Genomic DNA, 19,888 nt, shown 5'->3' with positions numbered 1-19,888 from the left:
TTTAACTTTTCTGTATGTGCAGAGAGGCGAAGGCAAAAAGTTCCAATCATTTTGAGAATAAAGAAAAGCAAAAGCAGTGATTTCAGAGCTGTGCTCCCATACCCACTTTTCTCAGAGGTTTAACGAAGCCCTCAGCCCAGGATGTTTTCTCCCAGAGCCATGTCACCTTTTCCTTTGTGCTGGCAGAGCTACCAGTAAACCACAACAGGGAACGGTTTCAGGTGAAAAATAACCATTTTTCCCCCTTGGTTATTTCCAGCTAGATGAACCCTTTGATCTGACTCAGCCCCCTACTTTTCCTTCTAGCAATATGCTTAAACATGTATTTACCTGGAAGCACATTATGGAGCTCATTAAGATTAAGCAAATACCTAAATTTGTGCCAGGGCCAATTTTACAAAATTCCATCTTATATGAAATACACTGTACCCTCTGGCAGAAAAGGGGGCTTGTTTACAAAGCCCTGCTTTCATTGAGGTTTTGGATTATCTTTCTCAACCTTTCACAAAATTAAAGTTTAATCACATATTTCATAGGCTTAAATATTAATAAAGCTATCAGGATTATACAAAGAAAATTTTTGTGTTCCTGGAAGGGGTCAGATGGTACTGAGGGTGCTGGGGAGCTCTGTGCACAGTAGGTGAAAGCATAGGAAGCTCTCCCAAAACACGGCTTGAGGTACCTGTCAATCTGCTAAGCTCTGTACCCTGCTGGACTTCCTGATGTGATTGGGAAGCATGGAGCAACTCAGACCCCAAATCCCCAGTAGCCCCTCTCTCCTAGGAGAACTGGTCAGTCAGCATCTCAGGCTTCCACAAGTGCCCAAAACTGGGCTGTCTGAGGACTGTCTGTCCTGTTTCCCTCTCCCCTTACTCACTGTATTTTGGTATGGACTTATACAGGGCTACTTTCCACAAGCTTTTCAATGCACAAGTTTTCCTTGCCTCTGACTCCTGTTTTATTAGTGGCTTGAAATCCCATAAGGAACGAGGAATTCTGATTTGACATAGTCTAGGGCAACCATCACATTTACTATAAATGGGTGCAGTTCCTTTTACGTCAACAGTGAGGCCGACCTATGCCAAAGCTGTCTTTGGCACTTAATTACCATACCATTTCACAGGATTTTTGACTAGCTTCCACTCAGAGTGTTACCTTTATCACCATTTATACAGTGGATTCATTTTTTTTGGCAAATTAATTTGGGGAGTAACTGTCACATCACAGAGCATTACAGGAAGGTTAAATCAACTGAGTTTCATTTAATGCTCAGTTTGGTTTGAAAAATAAAGTAGCAATTAACATTTTAATTTTTAAAACTCTAGACAAAGGAAACTAAAAAAAAAAAAAAAAGCTTGCAAAAAAGCTTGCAAAAAAAAAAAAGCTTGCAAAACCCTGACTGTAGACTTCTCTTTTTCTTTGAAATCTGAAAAGTATACTCCTTTATAAACTTTATTTGAAGACATTTTCAAATTCATAGCCTTTCATGAAGAAATAATATTCCAAAGAATATTCCAAAATTATTTTATATGCCTGAACTTAATGTGAAAAGAAATTAAATTCGGGGACTTTTCTCAAGTTGAAATACTCCTTAATCAGATTTTGAGCCTGCAAGGCCTCTGATTCAGTAATAACTTCATAATTAAGCATCTGCCTAACTTTAGGTTCACCATGCTAGCAGGAGCCCTGAAGGGACTGTTTGGGAGATTAACACTGAGTATTATTTATTTGTCTATTTTGGAGGAATCAGACTGAAGTGCCACAGGCATGAAGCAGAGCTCTGCTATGCAGGTGCTACAGAAATACCAGAGTAAGGCTCTGCCTTGTGCTCAAGTCCTTTGATGAACAGCAACCTTAACAATAACTTCCAGCTGGGACTGGCCAAGGAATGTGAGTTCTGTCTGGCGAAAATATTTGAGGTTTTACGTTTTGTATTTTTCCACATTAAAAACAATGGCTCTTTCCAAGGGGTTCACTAAAAGAGATCGAGAGCTGCATTAGAAAAGTCTGGAGACTGTGTCATTCCCCTTGGTTGTGGGAGACTCTGAATCATGCAGAGAACAGGCTTAAGGCTTTCTATATCCAAGATGAATGTCTCTTGTTTAATGTGAGATTTTCATTCCCAGAGAGGTGATGCTGGACTTGGGACACTTTGGTGTCGAAAATTTCACTGACATCAATGCACTTAGTTCTGGCATCAAAATAGTACAAAACAATCTGTTGGAAACCTACTGCCAACCTAAAGCTTTGTAGGTTGTTGGTGTTGTTTAAAAAACTTACTCTTCTGTGCCACAAAACTGTTTTAAAACTGACCTGTAGCCTCGCTACAATTTAGTAAAATTAAGAAATTTTCTACCAGCAAATGAGAAAGGACTGATTCGAGACATTTTTCCTTCATGGAGAATTTATTTCTATTTGCGTAATATCTGATGACCTCAGGCAGACAATTTACTGAAATAAGTCAGAGATCCCTCCAATTTTTTCCAGACAGATGGATAGGGATGGCTGGGCTGGGCCTCAAGGACTGGGCGTAGAAAAAAAAAGAAAAATGGGGGTTCCTCAGATGTGTCAGAGAGCAGGAAACCACAAGCTCTCAGCCCAAGGGGGGAAGGCAGCCAGCTGCTTCCAGCTCCACAGGCTGAGAACTTCTTTGGAAAATGCTGTGCTCTCTGAAGAGGCTTCCTAGATTTTCATCTTCAGAGACTTGAGCTAAATTGCAGCTTAGGTCATAAGAAAATGAATGTGGTGGTTTCAAAGTCCCCAGCAGATGTCTGGGAAATCACAAAATTGCAACACGGCTACAGCTCAAGATTGCAGCTGAGCTTTTCTGTTTAATTCAAAGGCAAAAACAGTGTGTCACAGGGCTCATTTCACACTCATAAAAAAAAAAAAAAAGAACTTATGTAACTAATATACTAAAATCAAAGGATTTCTTTTTCAAGAATTCCTCCTGTAGGAGCAAAACTTTCCTTTTTAGGTGAGGCAGTTTTGCCTGCAACTGGAAATGTCCAGTATACTTCTTTGAAAAACATTGCCCAAATGACACAGTAAGTCAGGAGTTGCCTGGGTTTTTAAGACTATGCTGTTTGGGATAAATTCACCCAAAACTTTGGTGATTGAGTGATTTTTATTCACCAGTCCTTCTCTTGTTATGTACAATAAAAGAAAGTTATGCAAAATGAAAGAAAGGTTGTAGAAAATGTTTGATGTTTGGAAAGTGAGTTATGCCATTTGAATTTCAGCTTTATCATTTACACATAGCCTCTATGCCTCAAAAAATAATTGCTTTACATACCTAGCCATACAGGTAAAGAAAAGGTATTAGGTTTTCTTTGTGGGACTGAGGTTATAGAAATACTACATACTTACACATACACACACACACACACACATAGAGAAAAAAAAAAGTAAACCGCAATAATTACACTTAATACTTAGGCTACAACTGTAACACTATTACCATGTCTTTTTCTTTACATTTGGGCCCCAAATTTCTTCTTACAACAAACTCATAAATTGAGGGAAAAAAAATCAAAACACAGAAGATAGTTAAGTATCCAGTTCCTGATTATATTTAATGGTACCTATTAGTTAGGTATACCAATTAGATACCTATTCACTCTAGAAAAACATCTTTCTTCATTGTACAGATGTGGAACCTACTTTCTGTGAGAGTGCCTAAATGAATTAAAGAAATACATTCATCTATTGGACTGTTTAAACTTTAAAATTTAACTTAACTCAGTTTAATTACTGCGTGTTATAACGTGAACAACTTTCATTCAGGATACACTGAAGTCACATGTTAATCTCTCCCATGTTTCATTTACTCATTTGATGGAAATACAGAGGACTGAATCAGGCACAGCAGCAGAAGTATTCCTCCTCTTTCTTTTTATGGATGGCCAGGCTGGATGGGAGGCATGGATTCCAACACCTTCCATTTCATATCCCTGCTTGATATTACAGGTTATGCAATCTATTTGTCTGTAGGGAGAATGCAGCTCAGAAGAAGACTTCCTCAGATTTGAATCCCAGTCTGAGGATAACACTGATTTTATCTATTATGACAATCTGTGCCTTTGGAAATATGTGATATTAATCAGCCATCAGAATGACTCACCTATAACTCCTTTATTCTGACTTGGTGCAAGAGGAAGGAATGGTCATCTCCCATTTCAACTGCACCAGAGGCTTTGTTTTTGTTTGCATTCCACATTTATCTCTAACCAGGAGACCTGCATTTAGAGGCAACCTCAAAGAAGGTTAAGCAAAGGTCACTGCAAAAATAAAGCAACTTAGTCTGGCTACCTAGGAATTTTGTGAATGAATAATCATTTAGGTCAAGATAGCTAAATACTTTAGGTCAAACTGATAAGAATATCTGCTCCCATCTTGAATAAAGGTAAACCTTTAGAAGCCTAAGATGCTCATGTCACTTATTAAAACTTCTTTTTTTTGTCCTACTGTGCTTTGAAGCAGATTGTTGGTAACTAACCAGCAGAAAAGCTCAGCACTCTTCTAATGACTATTACAATCTATTCTGGAAACAAAACGAAGCAAAACAAGCAAACAAACCAAAAAACCCACCCCACAGAGTCTCACTGGGAAATAAACAAATCATTTTCATAAGAGTTCCATGTAAAATAAAGAAAAAAAAATTCCCAAACTCAGACTGTTTGGAAACTTCTAACAAAGACCTACTCCAGATATACTGACAACTGCAAAGCCTAAAGAAATGTCTTGCTTCAATGAAGAAAGTACTGTTTTTTAAAACACAAACTCATGTTAAAACTGTAGGTGGCATTTTTCATGCTAGGAAAGCATCCTGGAGAAAGGATACTCATTGAGTGGCACACCACAGTCTCACAAGTGGATGAATCCCTGGCATATCGGCATCACATTGGCAATAAAAAGGCAATGTGTTCCTTCCCGGTGTTCGTTCTGTCCAGAAGCTGGTGTGACTGGCTCAGCTGAGCCCTGTAGCCAAGCCCAGGGCTGCACAGGCCCCAAAGCCAACGCTTGAGGACCATGGGAAGGGAGGCAGCCAAGGTGGGAAGACTTTGGGCAGACGTGTGGTTTCAAGATACGGTAAAAGGGCCATGTTAATATCTTTTTTTTTTTTTTTTGGTTATTATTTTTGTCCTGTATGAAGGCCCATTCTCTGAACCTAATAATGGAAATATTATTTGAACTACATTTACTTGTTTTTCTGCTTTGATTTTATCTTTCCTGCTGACATTAAGTCTTTATTTCATGTTGAGCAAAATACTGTGCTCGGTCAGTTTTGTTTAGGGCAAAAAGACTAAAACAACTAAATAATCATTGTACTTCAAAGCACTGCTGAAGACAAAGTCAGTGTCCTGGTGTCAGTACCCACCAGTTCATACACTCATAATCATATCACTCCCTTTCAGGAGCACATTGACGTGGAAGACTGTTGTCTTTGGTCCCACTGTTGCTCCTATTAGTGTCCACCTACTTATATTAGGTAGAAAAAGGAGAAACTCAAAGTATCTCATTCCCAAAGAGGTAAATATCTCAAAGAAATAGAGCTCCAAAAAGTAAAAACTTAATATTAAACTGACAAGTTATATTCTTTGATGGCAGGCCCAAAGTGATACCTTTCATTACTGAACAAGAGATTAACAGTGAAATAAATCTTATTTTCTCAACTAAGAATAAAGTTCTGCTATGAGGCAGGAAAATCAGACAAACAAGAGCAGGAGCACATGTATGTGCATGAGTGTGAGGGAAAGGCAGAGATGGCAGGAATGAGAAATGACCTTCTTACTAGGCAGTGACAGGCATTGCAATTAGTTAATACACAACCTATGTAATATGAACCACAGTTATAGTTAGGACTCCAATCTCTAGAAGGGTTGTCAAACAGTTGGAGATGCAATAATATATATTCCAGCACGTGCCCAGTTTGTGCATTAAGCATATGCATAAGTGCTGCAGTTCTATACATACATATGACCAATTAAGCATTTAATTAGCCATTTGTGAAAGAAATTAAATGATTCTTTAGGCAAACGATATTTGACTACTAGGCTGTGGCTTACTGAGCACGCAATTGAGGACATCCTTTAATGAATATTAATATCCATATAGCCATATGTGCAGCACGTTCTGTTGGCTTTTACTTCTGAAGTTTCTTTTTTCCTCTGAGGTTATATAAAATTAAGATTCTGACTGAAGCTTACCTGAGATTTCCATCAAGTAACATGAACTTTTTATGAGAGTGGAAGGAAATCTAGAACTAAAGTAATTTTAAACCAAAAGTAGTTCATGTCATCTATCTTATTTCATCTAAACAACATTAGCAAAGTTTTCTGTCTCTTATTAGAAACTGTCGTAGGAGACAAATGCTGTAAATCTTTCTTTAGAGTTTTATGCATTTCACGAAGTTTTGCAGTTAGTCTCTTGTTAGTTAATCATTCTCCATTTCCTTCCATTCATTTTTTCTGTCTTTTTTTTTTACAAAAGCAAAATAAGCCAATTTCTTCTAGAATTTAAATACAGCAAGTGGATACCACTGATGAACAAACATTTAGGTTAAATGGAAGATACTGGGATAAAGAAAAAGCAGGTTTTAATGGACCTACATTCCATGCTATCTGTCTGTCTGTCCCGTGTATTTCAAGGTCATGGTAAAAACTATATATATATATATATGTATATGTAGATATATACGTATATATATGTGTGTGTGTATATATATATACATATATATAAATCCTTTGACCGTTTCTCGCCTTTTTTAAAAAGTTTCTCATTCCAGATTGTCAGTGTTTGACTTTGCATGACTGCAAAGGCCATTTGACACAGCTTAGAAACCAAAATTTACATATAAGCTTTGCAGCTAAATATTCCTAATGAGAACTTCTCAGTTTACCAAACTTTGGAGGAAATGGCTCCAGATTTCCAGCTGAGATTGAGGAAAAAGAAGTGAATACTATGAAAGGTAAAGAAAGCACAGTACCCACTTGTTTTTGTTGTCACAAATAAAGCCCCTTTATTGTCTGACAGTGTCTTCAGCGAACCATGCTGACAGGCTAGTTTTAATTTTGCCGTCTCTCAAATAAGAGAAATGCTACATGAATTTCATGGAAGAAAAAAGATGGGAACCATGCTGTGTCACAAAATTTAAAAATGTCCTTCTGTCTAGGTAGCTGAACTCTTACCACAGATTTGAATTTTCATTATTTATAATATATTTGTCTTTTTTTTTTTCTTTTTGATCAGGCACAAAAAAAGGCAATGGCAGGCTTTTTTTCCAGCTACCACCATCTTTCCCCGTCACTTTTGCACTAGTCTTGTTACACTAATTTAAAACATGTCTGATCTGTGAAACTGTTCAGTATCTGCACTGGTAGAATAAAGGATTTTCCAATATAACTTTTTTTTTTTTTCAGATGATTATGCAACGTGCCTATAAAAAACACACTTTGGCACATACACAAAACCGATTTTGACTGGGAATTCTATGCTGAGATTCAGCCTGCCGCAGATCTTCAGAATGAAGCCAGAAATGGAGCATTTCCATTATAAACAGCAATGGATGCAGCAGTTTCAGGGTTACACAAATATATGAAAATGCCTTCACTTCATTATATAACCAATAATGATTTGGCAGCAGTGTCCACAAAATTTGCTTCCTATGACATTTGGTGGATTGGAAAAACAAAGCAAAAAGACTGAGATACAGATGTTCCGAAACTGTCTACAAGCAAAGCCTATTTCCTTTCCCCTCCCCCATAGTTAATTGCTCCAATTTTTTTCCCTGATGAGTTCAGATTATGTTTCTGCATAACAGATGAGAATATCTCCATGTTATTGACTAAATAACAGATTTTTTTTTACCGTGTATTTCCTAGAACAGATGAGAAAAGAGGCCAGAAACAAAACTCCAGGAGCCCCGTAAAAAGCAACTAGCAGAAGAGCCCATGCTCACATCTGCACCTTCTGCCATTTAATGTCACAATCTGAGACATGTTTGCAGTAATCTCCTTCATTCATAGAAGCAAAGTGTTGGAAAATATGATGATAGAGAAGCGAATTTACTATGACATAGCACTTTGGAAACCTGTGACTCTAAAACCAGGGGAGAACCTAAGTACTTACAACATCCAAACCTTTTGTGATTCAACTAAAAGGTGGCTCAATCTGAGAGATGAGCCAGGAAAGTCAGCGTGGCAGGACATGGCAGGGTGTGTGTGGCACCGGAGTGGACCCGGGACACCACTACGCTGACATCCTCACCCCTCTAGCACACGTGTGAGAAAGACGCATCTGCAAATAGCCTGGAGTTACCATGGGTAGGTTATCACCCAGAGATTAAAAATGGCAAATCAATCCCAACTTTATCAGACTTTTATCAGGTCTGTCCAAGGCTCTTACAGAAACACATTTTTGGAAGACTTGCCCAAGGCTCTTACAGGAATTTTCAGATATTCACACAGACAATTTGCTTAACACATTTCTCATGAGCAAATCCCTGCAGTCTGTTTTCACTCAGAGCCCCAGCAGGACTCCAGCTGAAGTCTTTACTTCCTCAGTAGGCCTTGGACCCAGAGTATTAATGACAAAGCATCCATATTTATATTACTTTTCTTTTTCCGGAACTAGCTCCGGAACTGAGGAGCTGCTTTCCTGACACACACGGATGATTCTGAGCTCTTGATAAGGCACGCACCAAAGTAAGCGCCAAGTCAGAGGGCTCTATGACTGGGGCAATATCTGCAGAGCTAAGCAGATTTCAAAGTTAAACACCTCCAGGCCTGCTTTTAATACTTTATTTAAGTTCTTCCCAGATACTATGAGATGTGTGAATGCTATCAACTATTTATCAAATATTTAAGCCTTTTTTTTTTGAATTCCTTCAATTTGCAGAGAAAATGATATTTTACTGAATGAAACAGCTCCTTGAGCTTATCATTTGACACAGTTACCCCAACCACTTTCACTAAATGAGACTTAGGAGGAAATCTGGCTGCCCAGGGCCAATGCAGAGAGCAGCCCCAGCTGTCCTGTGTGAGCAGGTGCCCTGTGACAAAGCCCTGCAAAACTTCCCTGATTAACAGCCTCTGGATGCTCTGCAAAGCTAAGGAAGGACAGCTGGGATTGCAGAGGAAGGGAGGAGGGAAAGATGGGGAAAAGAGCATAGAACAACAAAAGCTCTCAGGGATGAGTCTGAAGGAAAACCAGAGTGTGGGTGTGCTCCTAGCAAATCAAAAAGTTTGGGGATACAGAAGAGTGTTAGAGTCTGAAGCATTTAGTCTGCAAGATGTTATTCCCTTTGAGAAAAATGGATTTTTAATTTTTTTTTAAATTTAACAATACCATAAACTACGTACTTTTTGCACTTTCATATTAGACATGAAGTCAGTCAATCAAACATTAGAAAATTCTTAGTAATACCTCTGCTTTCCTTAAAGCAATAAAGACTACAAGTTCTGCTTGATTTATTCACATGAGTTCTTCTGCGGATATCCGGGGAATCACAGCAATACAAGGTGGAAGTGGAATTCTTGAGGCTCTTAAGATCAGATCCCACTCCAGGAAAAATCCTTTCATAAACTGATAAACGCCACCTAAAATCAGGTAAGATTTATGCTCCCATCACCCTGATGAAAGGCAATTCCAGGGCCTCCCACTCCTTTAATGCTGGACGTCCTCCAGCTTCCAGAAAACAAATACTCCTGACTAGCTTTACTCCTACTCCTGTTAATGCAAATGAAAAGTAGAAACGTTTCTCTATCAAAAGAGTATAAAACTTTCTAAAACATATGGTGAATGGGAGTTGGCCCTTGCTATGGCTGGAGTTAAAATAGCTGTATGTGAAGGATGGCTGGTGATTAATTAATTTGCAGCAAAGTCCATTGCTGGGAAGACATTAACAGCTCACTTTGCTGGTGAGAAGCAGTGGCTCCAGGACAACATTTGGCTTGCCTGGCTAGGATTCATTTAGACAAAAGGCTTACAGCCTATTTGTTGTTCATTTGCAGAAACATCAACTTCTGTTCTTCATCAGAAGCCAAAAATCTCTGTTAATTTTTCATTATTCATGTAGTATTGAATGTTTTGGTTTCTGACATAACAAAGGTTCTAAAAATGTTAATGTTTATTTCTATTTTCTATAAAGAAATGTTAACTACCTTTTAGACTATCCACTCCTCAATAAAAATCTTGGGATCTTTTTCACAAGGGATAATACTTTCTTTTTTTGTTTTAAAATGTTCAAAATGCTTAGCATAGGCAACCAAATGCTTTTTTAAAAAAAATCAACTAAATTTAAATAAAAATAAAAACTAAAATAGTACTAAAAGGATATTATCAGTAATATCAGTAAGTTTGCTGATGATGCATAACTGGGAGGAGTAGCTGATATCCTTGAGGGCTGCGCTGCCATCCAGAGGGACCTGGACAGACTGGACAAGTGGGCGGTGAAAAACCTCATGCAATTCAACAAGGCCAAGTGCAAGGTTCTGCACCTGGGGAGGAATAACCCCAGACACCAGTACAGGCTGGGGACCGACCTTGTGGAGAGCAGCTCTGCAGAGAAAGACCTGGGTGTCATGGTGGACGACAAGTTGACCATGAGGCAGCAGTGTGCCCTCGTGGCCAAGAAGGCCAATGGGATCCTGGGGTGCATTAAGAAGAGCGTCTCCAGCAGGTCGAGGGACATGATCCTGCCCCTCTACTCAGTCCTGGTGAGGCCACATCTGGAGTATTGTGTCCAGTTCTGGGCTCCACAGTACAAGAGGGATGTGGAGTTGCTGGAGAGAGTCCAGCGTAGGGCCACAAGGATGATCAGGGGCCTGGAACATCTGCCCTGTGAGGAGAGGCTGAGGGAGCTGGGCCTGTTCAGCCTGGAGAAGAGAAGGCTGAGAGGGGATCTGATCAGTGTCTATAAGCACCTCCAGGGAGGGAGTGAGGAGGATGGTGCTGGTCTCTTTTCACTGGTGACCACTGACAGAACTAGAGGAAATGGCCACAAACTGAAGCACCAAAAGTTCCACAGGAACTTAAGGAAAAATTTCTTAACAGTGAGGGTGACAGAGCCCTGGAACAGGCTGCCCAGAGAGGTTGTGGAGTCTCCTTCTCTGGAGATCTTCAAAATCCGCTTGGACGCAGTCCTGTGCCACGTGCTCTAGGTGACCCTGCATGGGCAGGGGGGTTGGACTAGATGACCTCTAGAGGTCCCTTCCAACCTTAAGCATTCTATGATTCTATGATTATTAAAATGATTTAAAATGACATAATTTTGTCAGGCAAGTACTAGCAACATTTACAATGCATTGCGTACAGTTTTATATGCTTGCAGGTTTTACAGAATATATTTTACATCATTATCTGTAATAAATTATATTAGAAAAAAATGAAAGAGAAAGGATTATTAAGACCAATATGACCATTCTTATAAAATTAACTACAATTTCAACCATTTGATGGGTTCATATAGCAACACTAAGAATCATCAGAAACTGCGGTATTTATTTTCTTAATATTTTCTATTTTTTTTTTAACAATTTTGTTACGATAATATACCATTAGCTTCCTTCTGTTTCTTGATTTGGAGTGAATTTCTCTTAAGAAGAAGCATTAGGAAAAACAGTATAATCAACTTTTAAATATATCCAAGCCTCAGCTTCTCTAATGTTGGAGGCATTTACATTATATTTGAAGTTTCAGTTGAGTTATGAAAAACAGAGATAGCTTTAACGTTTACTTCCAGATCCTCAGATGCCCAATATATAGTCAATTTAAATGCTAATTAGACTAATTATCTGAATAAAATGTGGTAGGAATTTATTAACAACTTTGCCACTCTTGCTTTATGTCTAGAGAGAGTTTTTCTAAAACAGGACTCAAGAGACAGTAGCACATCTGTTACCAGTTGAACAAGTTGGATTTTTTTTGTAATATTAAACCTTTGAGTTCATAATATAGCACAGAATGCAAAAGAAACAGAAGGGCAATTTTAAGTTTTCCAGATCTAGTACGCCTTGGAAATAGGCCACTAATGAAGATGAGGACTTATGCTTTCCTACACTCATCTGCTTCAGGATTTTTGCTCTGAGTTTTATATGCAGTAAAATATAAAACAAAGATACCTTGTCTCTGTCTCTTGTTATCTACTACATTTGTTCTAGCTGATGTTATTACTGTATTTATACCATTTACCTCAAGCCTAATTCTGTGGATGGGCTTTTATGTTTTTTGTTGAGCCCCACAAAGTCATTGAGGCTCCACAGAGATCACAGGCCAGCTAGAAAACGGAAGACGGAGATGTTTTCTTTGGAAGTAAAATATATATATATATATATATATGCACACATACACACACACACATATATATATTCACAATTTGCAGAATTCACCATTGCTCAAGTCATAAGGTACTTAAGCAGGTGCCTAATTTTTAAGATATGAGTTTGAACCTATTCACAAGCAATGGTCACTCTTGGCTTAATTAGCAGACTAAACTTCAGTCTGAAGAAAACAATAAAGAAGTAAATACTATGGTAAACTTACTCGGAATTTTATAGGGATGACGAAGAGGCTTCACTGTAAAGCAGACCTGCAGCGGGGAAGGCTGTCTTTCTGCAGCTGTGTGCTTGGGTTCTGGCAGTGCATGTCAGAGCTGACATTATATTATATTATATTAAATTATATTGGTGTTTCGGAAATTCAGAGGTTAGGACACCTTCCTCTCTCGTCTCCCCTGGGGTATTCCCTAGGTGATACTTATGAAGAAGCCTGACTCCCTTTCACACATAGAGACAACTGTACTCAAAGTGGAACACCACAATAACTTTTCTATGCAACATTATTATTTTTTAATGTTGCCTGTCTGCTAGGCACATAACTCTGAACAAGCCAGGTTGCTGTAGGAATGACTATGTAGAGGCCTGTCAGCTGAGCATAGTGCAAGGCAAACAAAACCCAACCATTTCTTACAGGAAAGTAAGTTTTCCCTTTCCCTGCTAATCTGAGTAGTAATTAGTTGCTCAGCTGAAAACACATTTTCTCTGTGAGAGAGTCTGAAGCATGCTTTGTTTTAAATCAGCACTATTTATGTTATGTCAGCTCCTCTGATTCCCATCCTGTTAACTTTCCTGGGTCATCCTAAATTGACTTGAGCAATTACAAAAACTGTTAGCACTGCAAAATGATGAACTCAGGGAATCTACCTGTCAAAACACACACATACCTCATGAATTTGAGCCTTGACTTCCGCTGTTTCTCAGCTACAGTTTGCCTGGAGGTAGGGCTGAAATATTTCCTAGATAGTGTGTCTCACCAGAGCCTCAGGGCTGTGACTGCCCCCCAGGACACCAGTGGTGTGTTTGAACAACAGTGCCATCAGAAAGCAGAAACTAGGGCTGTCCCTTGCAAGCATTTCTTACAATGATACAGAAGCTGCTTGTTCATAGTGGTTTTGGCTTCACTGACCTGAGCATGCTAGATACTACTGACAAGGTCTTAGAGGATGGAAAAAAAAGGTAGAAAGGTTGGTTCTGCTAAAATAAAGTCTTTTTTTTAGGCTCCATTCTCCTCCCATGTCAGCTGCCACAGCTGAACTAGTCTGTGATTATTTTTAATTTGCATCTAGACTAGCAGCCCCCACAAGGTCATCTAAAATATCTCCCAGGTTTGTGGGGAGAGATTTTCAATGATATCCTCAGGCTACTCAAAGGGCTGTAGGTACCTTTCTTCTTCTGCACATAAATGTATTTGATTCATGGCTTCTGAGTCCATGTATGTTTTTAACTACTTCATTCTGCTGAAAATAAAATGTCCCTGGCAGACAGAAACCTAAATATCTTTGTGGAACTAGGCTTTCCCATTTCTTTGCTTTAGGTTACAATCTGTATAAATTTTCTTCTATCTCATAAAGGAGCCAGGAAGATAAGCACACTGCAGATACTGATGTGCTCACGTATAGCAGTAATACTGAAGGCTATGCAAATATTAAATCATAACTGAAAGGGGTTAGAAAAGAATGTAAATAAGGTCAGTTGTATTAAGAAAAGCATTTAACAGAGAAAAGCCCCGGACCAGTTTACCATCACTTTGATGCAATTTTGTGCTTATGTTTTTATTCAAAATTTCCTTTTTTAAAATCCTCAGAATTAAAACTTTGCATAATTCAGGTTTCTAGTATCTCAGATGGAACTCATACTCACTTCAACATGTTGACAGGTTTGAATGAGTTTCGCCAAAAGAGTTTCCAGTTCAGTATTCCTCTTAATAAGGTTGGTGAGGTTGCTTTCCAAATTTTGCTGTCAAAAAGAAAGAAAAGAACACATTAATGTTTTGGAGAATGAGATACTTAGGCAAACAAACTAAGAAATGTTATATTTTCCTACTATATCTTCCCTAATGGGATATTCCCTAATGGATGTTCATAAGAATGAAATATTAATCACTGATTGTGGTTTTGCTAATTGTTCTTGAGAGAGGACTTGTGGCTGTGTTTACCAACAGATCATGGCTGCGATAACACATCTTTAAATGCAGCACCTTGGAGAGCTTGCCATCTTCCGGCCTGAGGCCATCCCCTGGCCACTGGGCAACTGCACAGCAGGCTGACAGCTAGAAATAAATGTTTTGGCCTCTGCACCTCTCCTCAGTAGCTGCAGGAAGGAAATGGGAGCAAGGAGCGGGCTGTGAAGGCTGTGACCCACTCCCAGGGCTGACAGTGGTGGGACAAGGGCTACATAAGGCACTGTGGAACTGTAACTCCCCGCTTTTTACTATAGATCTCATGATCTTCGCTGCTTTATGGAAAATTCTGTCTTCTGGAAGCACCTGGGCATGAAAGAGCCCTGTCTTTGCATAGAAAGCAAGGTTTCCACAGAGATGGAAAAACCTGAAAATCTAACTTGAATAAATAGGAAAGAAAAAAAGAGCAAGGCATTAAAAAGGATCCAGACAGTAAACACTCAAATATTTCACTAACTTCAGGTGTATGTATTTCTTTTTGAAAATCCTATGGACTGCTCATGTGAGTAGTTTTCCCTTACGGTTATTCACCTCTTCGAGTGGGTGAGACGAGTCCCTTGCTTAGTATTCTGGACAGGCTGACCAGCCCTGCCCTTGAATGGCACTGTGTCCTGCAAGGAATCCCCAATACAGCCATCTGGAGAGCAGTGAACAGGAATGCTGGAGCTGAGTCCCATGTTTCCCCCCTCATACGAGTGACAGTGTCTCTGCAGAAATTTTCTTAATGTTATCCCTGCTCATCTTTTATTAATGGGCTTCCTTTCCCCATGCTCCTACTTCTTCCTCCCATATATGCTGGCGGCATTTCACTGTGGGCCTGCACATGATTTGGAATTTAGCAGAGATGATGCAGGAAGCATTTTGGGGAGCAGTCGGGCCCGCTCCGACAAAGATAGTGCAGAGTCCTGATGCCTTTATGCACATAACTCTTCCAAGACATATGAGGATGGGGGTTTCAAGCACACAGTTTCAGCATGTGCTTCCCAGCACAGCCGTTCCTATCGTGTATCACAAGCCCCGGCTGTAAAAATACCTCCCACACTGCATTTATTTTATAGTCTGCTAAAAACAAAGAGCAACAAAAATGAGCATTCTTCACTGAACAGTTTGAGCTGTATCTTGCATTTCCACAAGCTGCATTGTGAATAATCACTTAATTACAAAGGCATGTTTGGTTCACTGGTAGAAACGCATTTGTATAGCCAAGACTCACATGCAAAGTCTAAATACCATATAGAGTTACAATATCAGGTAGCCTCAATCTTGAAAAAAAGAAAAAGAAAGAGAGGTCTAAATGTGAAAATACTTTTAAAGTGATATATCTATACCTTTTCATTGCCCATGGTGTAATATGTTCTAATATTATATTCTAATAAATTTCTGTATCAGAAGATTTCAAATGAAAAATCTAAATTCTTGATTCTTGATAACTTCAGATATATTACAGGACATAGTTAATGCTAATAACAGCTGGGACATATGCATACTGTGAAGAGTGTTCTCAAAGCTATTACAGAACACTGCAGAGATTTTAAATAGCCCCAAAGTGTTTCAAACTAAGTCCACTAATATGTGATGAGAAAGTATTCTCTGAATCACAAATTTATTTCAAATTCTGCAAAAAGAAAATATGTTCAGAATAACTTTTCATCCAGTCAATAGCAACATAATCCCACATGTACTATGATGGTTTCAGATCAATGCTCTGATGTCTTTTGTGTTTCTAAATTATGAAAATAGGGGTTAATTACAAAAAAGTGAGTTGCCTTATTAAAAATAAACGTTAGCGCGCTCCTGTGCTCTAGGTCCTTGAATTGTGTCATTTCAAAATTTGAAAGTTTGTAAGTTTGTTTTGTTACAATTTCCTATGCAAGGGTTTGTTTTTTTCTTAGAGAAGATGCATCTGAATTTTATTAAGCTTCTGCTTAAGAATGTCAGTTTATATTGATACTTTATTAAATAGTAAGAACCTGGCAACTGTTCTCCAAAATTAATGTCAATCTTTTCAGTTTCACTAGGGCAAGTACTGACGAGCAGCATTTAAAGGTGGACTGACTTGCAAATTCTAAAGGTCATTTAAGAATTTAATCAATTTTTGCAGTATGTTTTCCTTTCAGCTAGCCAGGATTTTCTTTTGGTGTTTACCTTGTTGGTTCTTTCCTCTGTTCCATTCACAGATGTGTGATATAGCACCGCTCTGGCTATTGCATGATAATATTCACCAGAAACAGACATCGCTCTGAGCTCTGTCTATATTCTGTGCAGGGGTAGCAAGAAAAAACCTGAATGACCTTAACCGAGGTTTAATTTCACAAATAGTTTAACTTGCTTGCAGATTTTCCAGTGTCTTAAACTCATTTTACATTGATACATAAAACTTCTTAGCTTGTGTAAAACCTGAGCTGGAAATTCAGAGCTCTGGCTTTTATGAAAAGTTGATCCAGTGCTCAAGATCACAGTTCCCAGAACAGTGAGTTGTAAAACCAGAATTTAAGCATAGGGAAGGTGTACTCCCACATATAAGGTACATGAAAAATGAGTGCCCAAAATGAGCTTACTCAAAGCATATTCCTTAACCCCACCTGTGACAATTCTCGCAAGTGAGCCAAACCAAAATTTCAGTTTTGGAAACTTTCTAGATAATTCATATTTTTTAAAAATATTTCCACCTTTGCTTATCTTTCCCTGACTTTTCTGGCACTTGTCAATTTTATTTCTTAGCTATGCATTGCAAAATAATCTTAAAACTGTAGGCTTGTTTTTTAAAAAGGATACTAGTTGGTGTAAACATCTGCTCTCTGGACAGGCTTCATGCATTCTAATTTGGTGGATGTGCACTGCCCTCAAAAGCTGAAAGCCAGATTGAATGCCTCCGCACTTACCTATGTAGTCTCTGCCTGAAACTGCATGTATGCTTTTGAACTGCTGTTAACACTGTCTAGGATCAGGCAAAAGGAATGCTCACCATTCATTTAGCATGGTCTGACAACTATATAACATAAATATTTCTATATCTGTTAATATTCATAGCATTTTTCTGACAGTACCATTGGCTTATTATTTTTAGTTAGTTTAGTTTCTGCCAGGAATCTTTTTCTCTGTGTTTTTTTCATTTTCCCCAATTAGATGGCCATTATAACAGTTGATTTCCATCATCTTGTATAAGTAGTACTACACACTATAAATGGTGATATATAAACTTACTTTTTAAAAATATTGCATAAAACTCAAACCTTACCATTTCTAAATGCATACAGCAGCCTCAGTTATGGACTCAACTATTCATTTTATTAATTGGATATTTTGAAACAGAGATCTTTTAAGTGCTTTCTGTCCTGCATTGAGGAAACTCTGTAGCTAAATGTAAAAAAAACCACTGAAAGTCATTAAGTGCTAGAATTTCTGCTGTCCTCATACAAGTCCAAAGGACAGAGAATGGTTTTATTGCTTTTACAAAACATTTATAAAAAGAGTAACTTTGTATAAAATTCTGTCTAGTATGAACTTACGTAGCTAGAATAAGAATTCATGAAAGGAAGGACCTGAAATAGTCTTGTTGATGGATAGAACTAGCGCTGAATCCAAGACTAGGCAGTTAATCATGTGAATCAATAAAACAACTGCTCTCAGCTGTGATATATACTGTATAACTACACAAGTTTTCCATCTCATTTTCTGTTTGGAGCTATAATGTATTACACTCAACATGCATGTTCATCATGAAAAATAAGTAGGTGTCTTCTGCTATGGTGTTGTTACCTTTTTCTTTCAACCCATTCAAACAATGCCACCCAGAAATATGAACTTTTTTTTCTGTTTATAGACTAAGGTTCTGGCTTCCAAGTCTGACTACTTTAATATAACAAAAACAACTAACTAACTTAGACAAATGACCCCCTTTTAGCAAGCAGTTGAAAGTAAACTGCGTTAACTCAGTTCTACAAGGTTATAGCAATTGCACTAGATACAATAGTGTTGATACCAGCTCAACAAAATCAGTTACCCTTGCAAAGATTTTTTTTTACATAACCACTGGAAAATTTTCATGGTGCATAGAGGGGAAAAATACAACTATATTAAATCACAGATGTGTAATTGTAAAGGACAGCTGAGGATGATGTTTCCTTTTGACTCTGCATGCCTACAAAATGGTATGATTCAGAGACTACAATCTGAAGCTGGGAAAGTTCATGATAAAAATTAGGGGAAGGCAACTCAAGACTGAATCTCTTCTTTCACCCGACCTCTAGCTCTAGCTGAACTCATGATCTTTTTGCAGTAATGATTGCGTGATACTCATGCCCTGGTAGGTCAAACAAGATGATCATAATGGTCTCTTCTGGCCTTTAAATCTATCAGTCTATGAAAACCAAATGTGAACCCATGCCCTTTGCCAAATTAACAGTCTCACGCAAAGCATTACTTGTCTCAAATCGGAAGGTAGCACACACAGATAGTCCTAAACTGCTATATGGGTTGAAAATGCTGTCAAAATAAATTAATGTAGGTTTTCAAAGGATAAAAATGCTGAGTCGTGTGCTCCTGCCTTACCTCAAGTCAGAATAAAAAAGCATTCCTGAGAACTCTTCTTCTTCTCAGAGGCATTTTACCTCATAAAAATGTCTATTGAAAGGGTCACAAACATATAACATACAAAAATCAACTACAATAGCATTTTAAATCCCATTTAAAAGGGAGCTTGAAATAAAGTAATTTTCTTTTGCTGGTTAAAAATATTATTTTCCCAGAGATTCCTAATATGTCTTCTCCTTTCCATCCTCCCCTTAATTAAAAGCTTTCTCCCATTTATTCTTGTTCACTTATCGGAAGACTTTAAGAACTATTCCACGAAAACCACAGCACTGGCTGAGATGCAAAGGCTATCAGGCACTGCCTTGTAGTAACAGCATTCCCTGCCACTTGCACAGAATACACTGTGATCAAAGCCCTTTGGCAGAAAACATTGGCATCAATTTGCAGGTCCATTGCTCGTGGTGCAGAACTGACCAGAATAAGGTACATTTTGAGGCTACCAGCTGAATGGAAGAACAGTGGACCTTGGGGAGCCTTCTGGGTTTACAGGAGCCACAGCACAGTGGAAATTATGTATAAGTATCTATTCAGGTTTCCAGAGAACCACGCCCATCCTCTCATTACTTCTTTACAAATGGTCAAATTTAAGCAGAAATTATATGTTTTCAGACTTGTTTGGTTAAAGCTTGTAATCAAAAGCTATACAGTTACACAGCAGTAAGAGAGAGCTTTAGGATAAAACACCACAAAGCGGAAGCATGATTATATCCTACTTTAGTCAAGACAGTAGGGCTACCAGTGCAGCATTAACAAGACAGATCAGTCTTTAGTATATGGA

General features: G+C 38.4%; 1 protein-coding gene across 3 annotated transcripts in view; it reads right to left on the bottom strand.

Moving 5' to 3' along the window:
• MID1 (midline 1) overlaps positions 1–19,888 on the bottom strand; it is a 177,614-nt gene that overhangs the window by 30,131 nt on the left and 127,595 nt on the right. For all 3 annotated transcript variants that reach the window (XM_088520230.1, XM_010224987.2, XM_010224988.2), the window contains one exon: positions 14,199–14,294. In XM_088520230.1, coding sequence (XP_088376356.1) covers positions 14,199–14,294 — 96 coding nt within the window. The remainder of the gene's footprint in view (positions 1–14,198; positions 14,295–19,888) is intronic.

This window comes from Tinamus guttatus, unplaced genomic scaffold, assembly GCF_059628265.1.
Source record: "Tinamus guttatus ecotype Peru unplaced genomic scaffold, ASM5962826v1 Tinamus_guttatus_pri_ptg000083l, whole genome shotgun sequence".
Classification (NCBI taxonomy): Eukaryota; Metazoa; Chordata; class Aves; order Tinamiformes; family Tinamidae; genus Tinamus; species Tinamus guttatus.
This window is presented reverse-complemented; position numbering and strand designations above follow the sequence as displayed.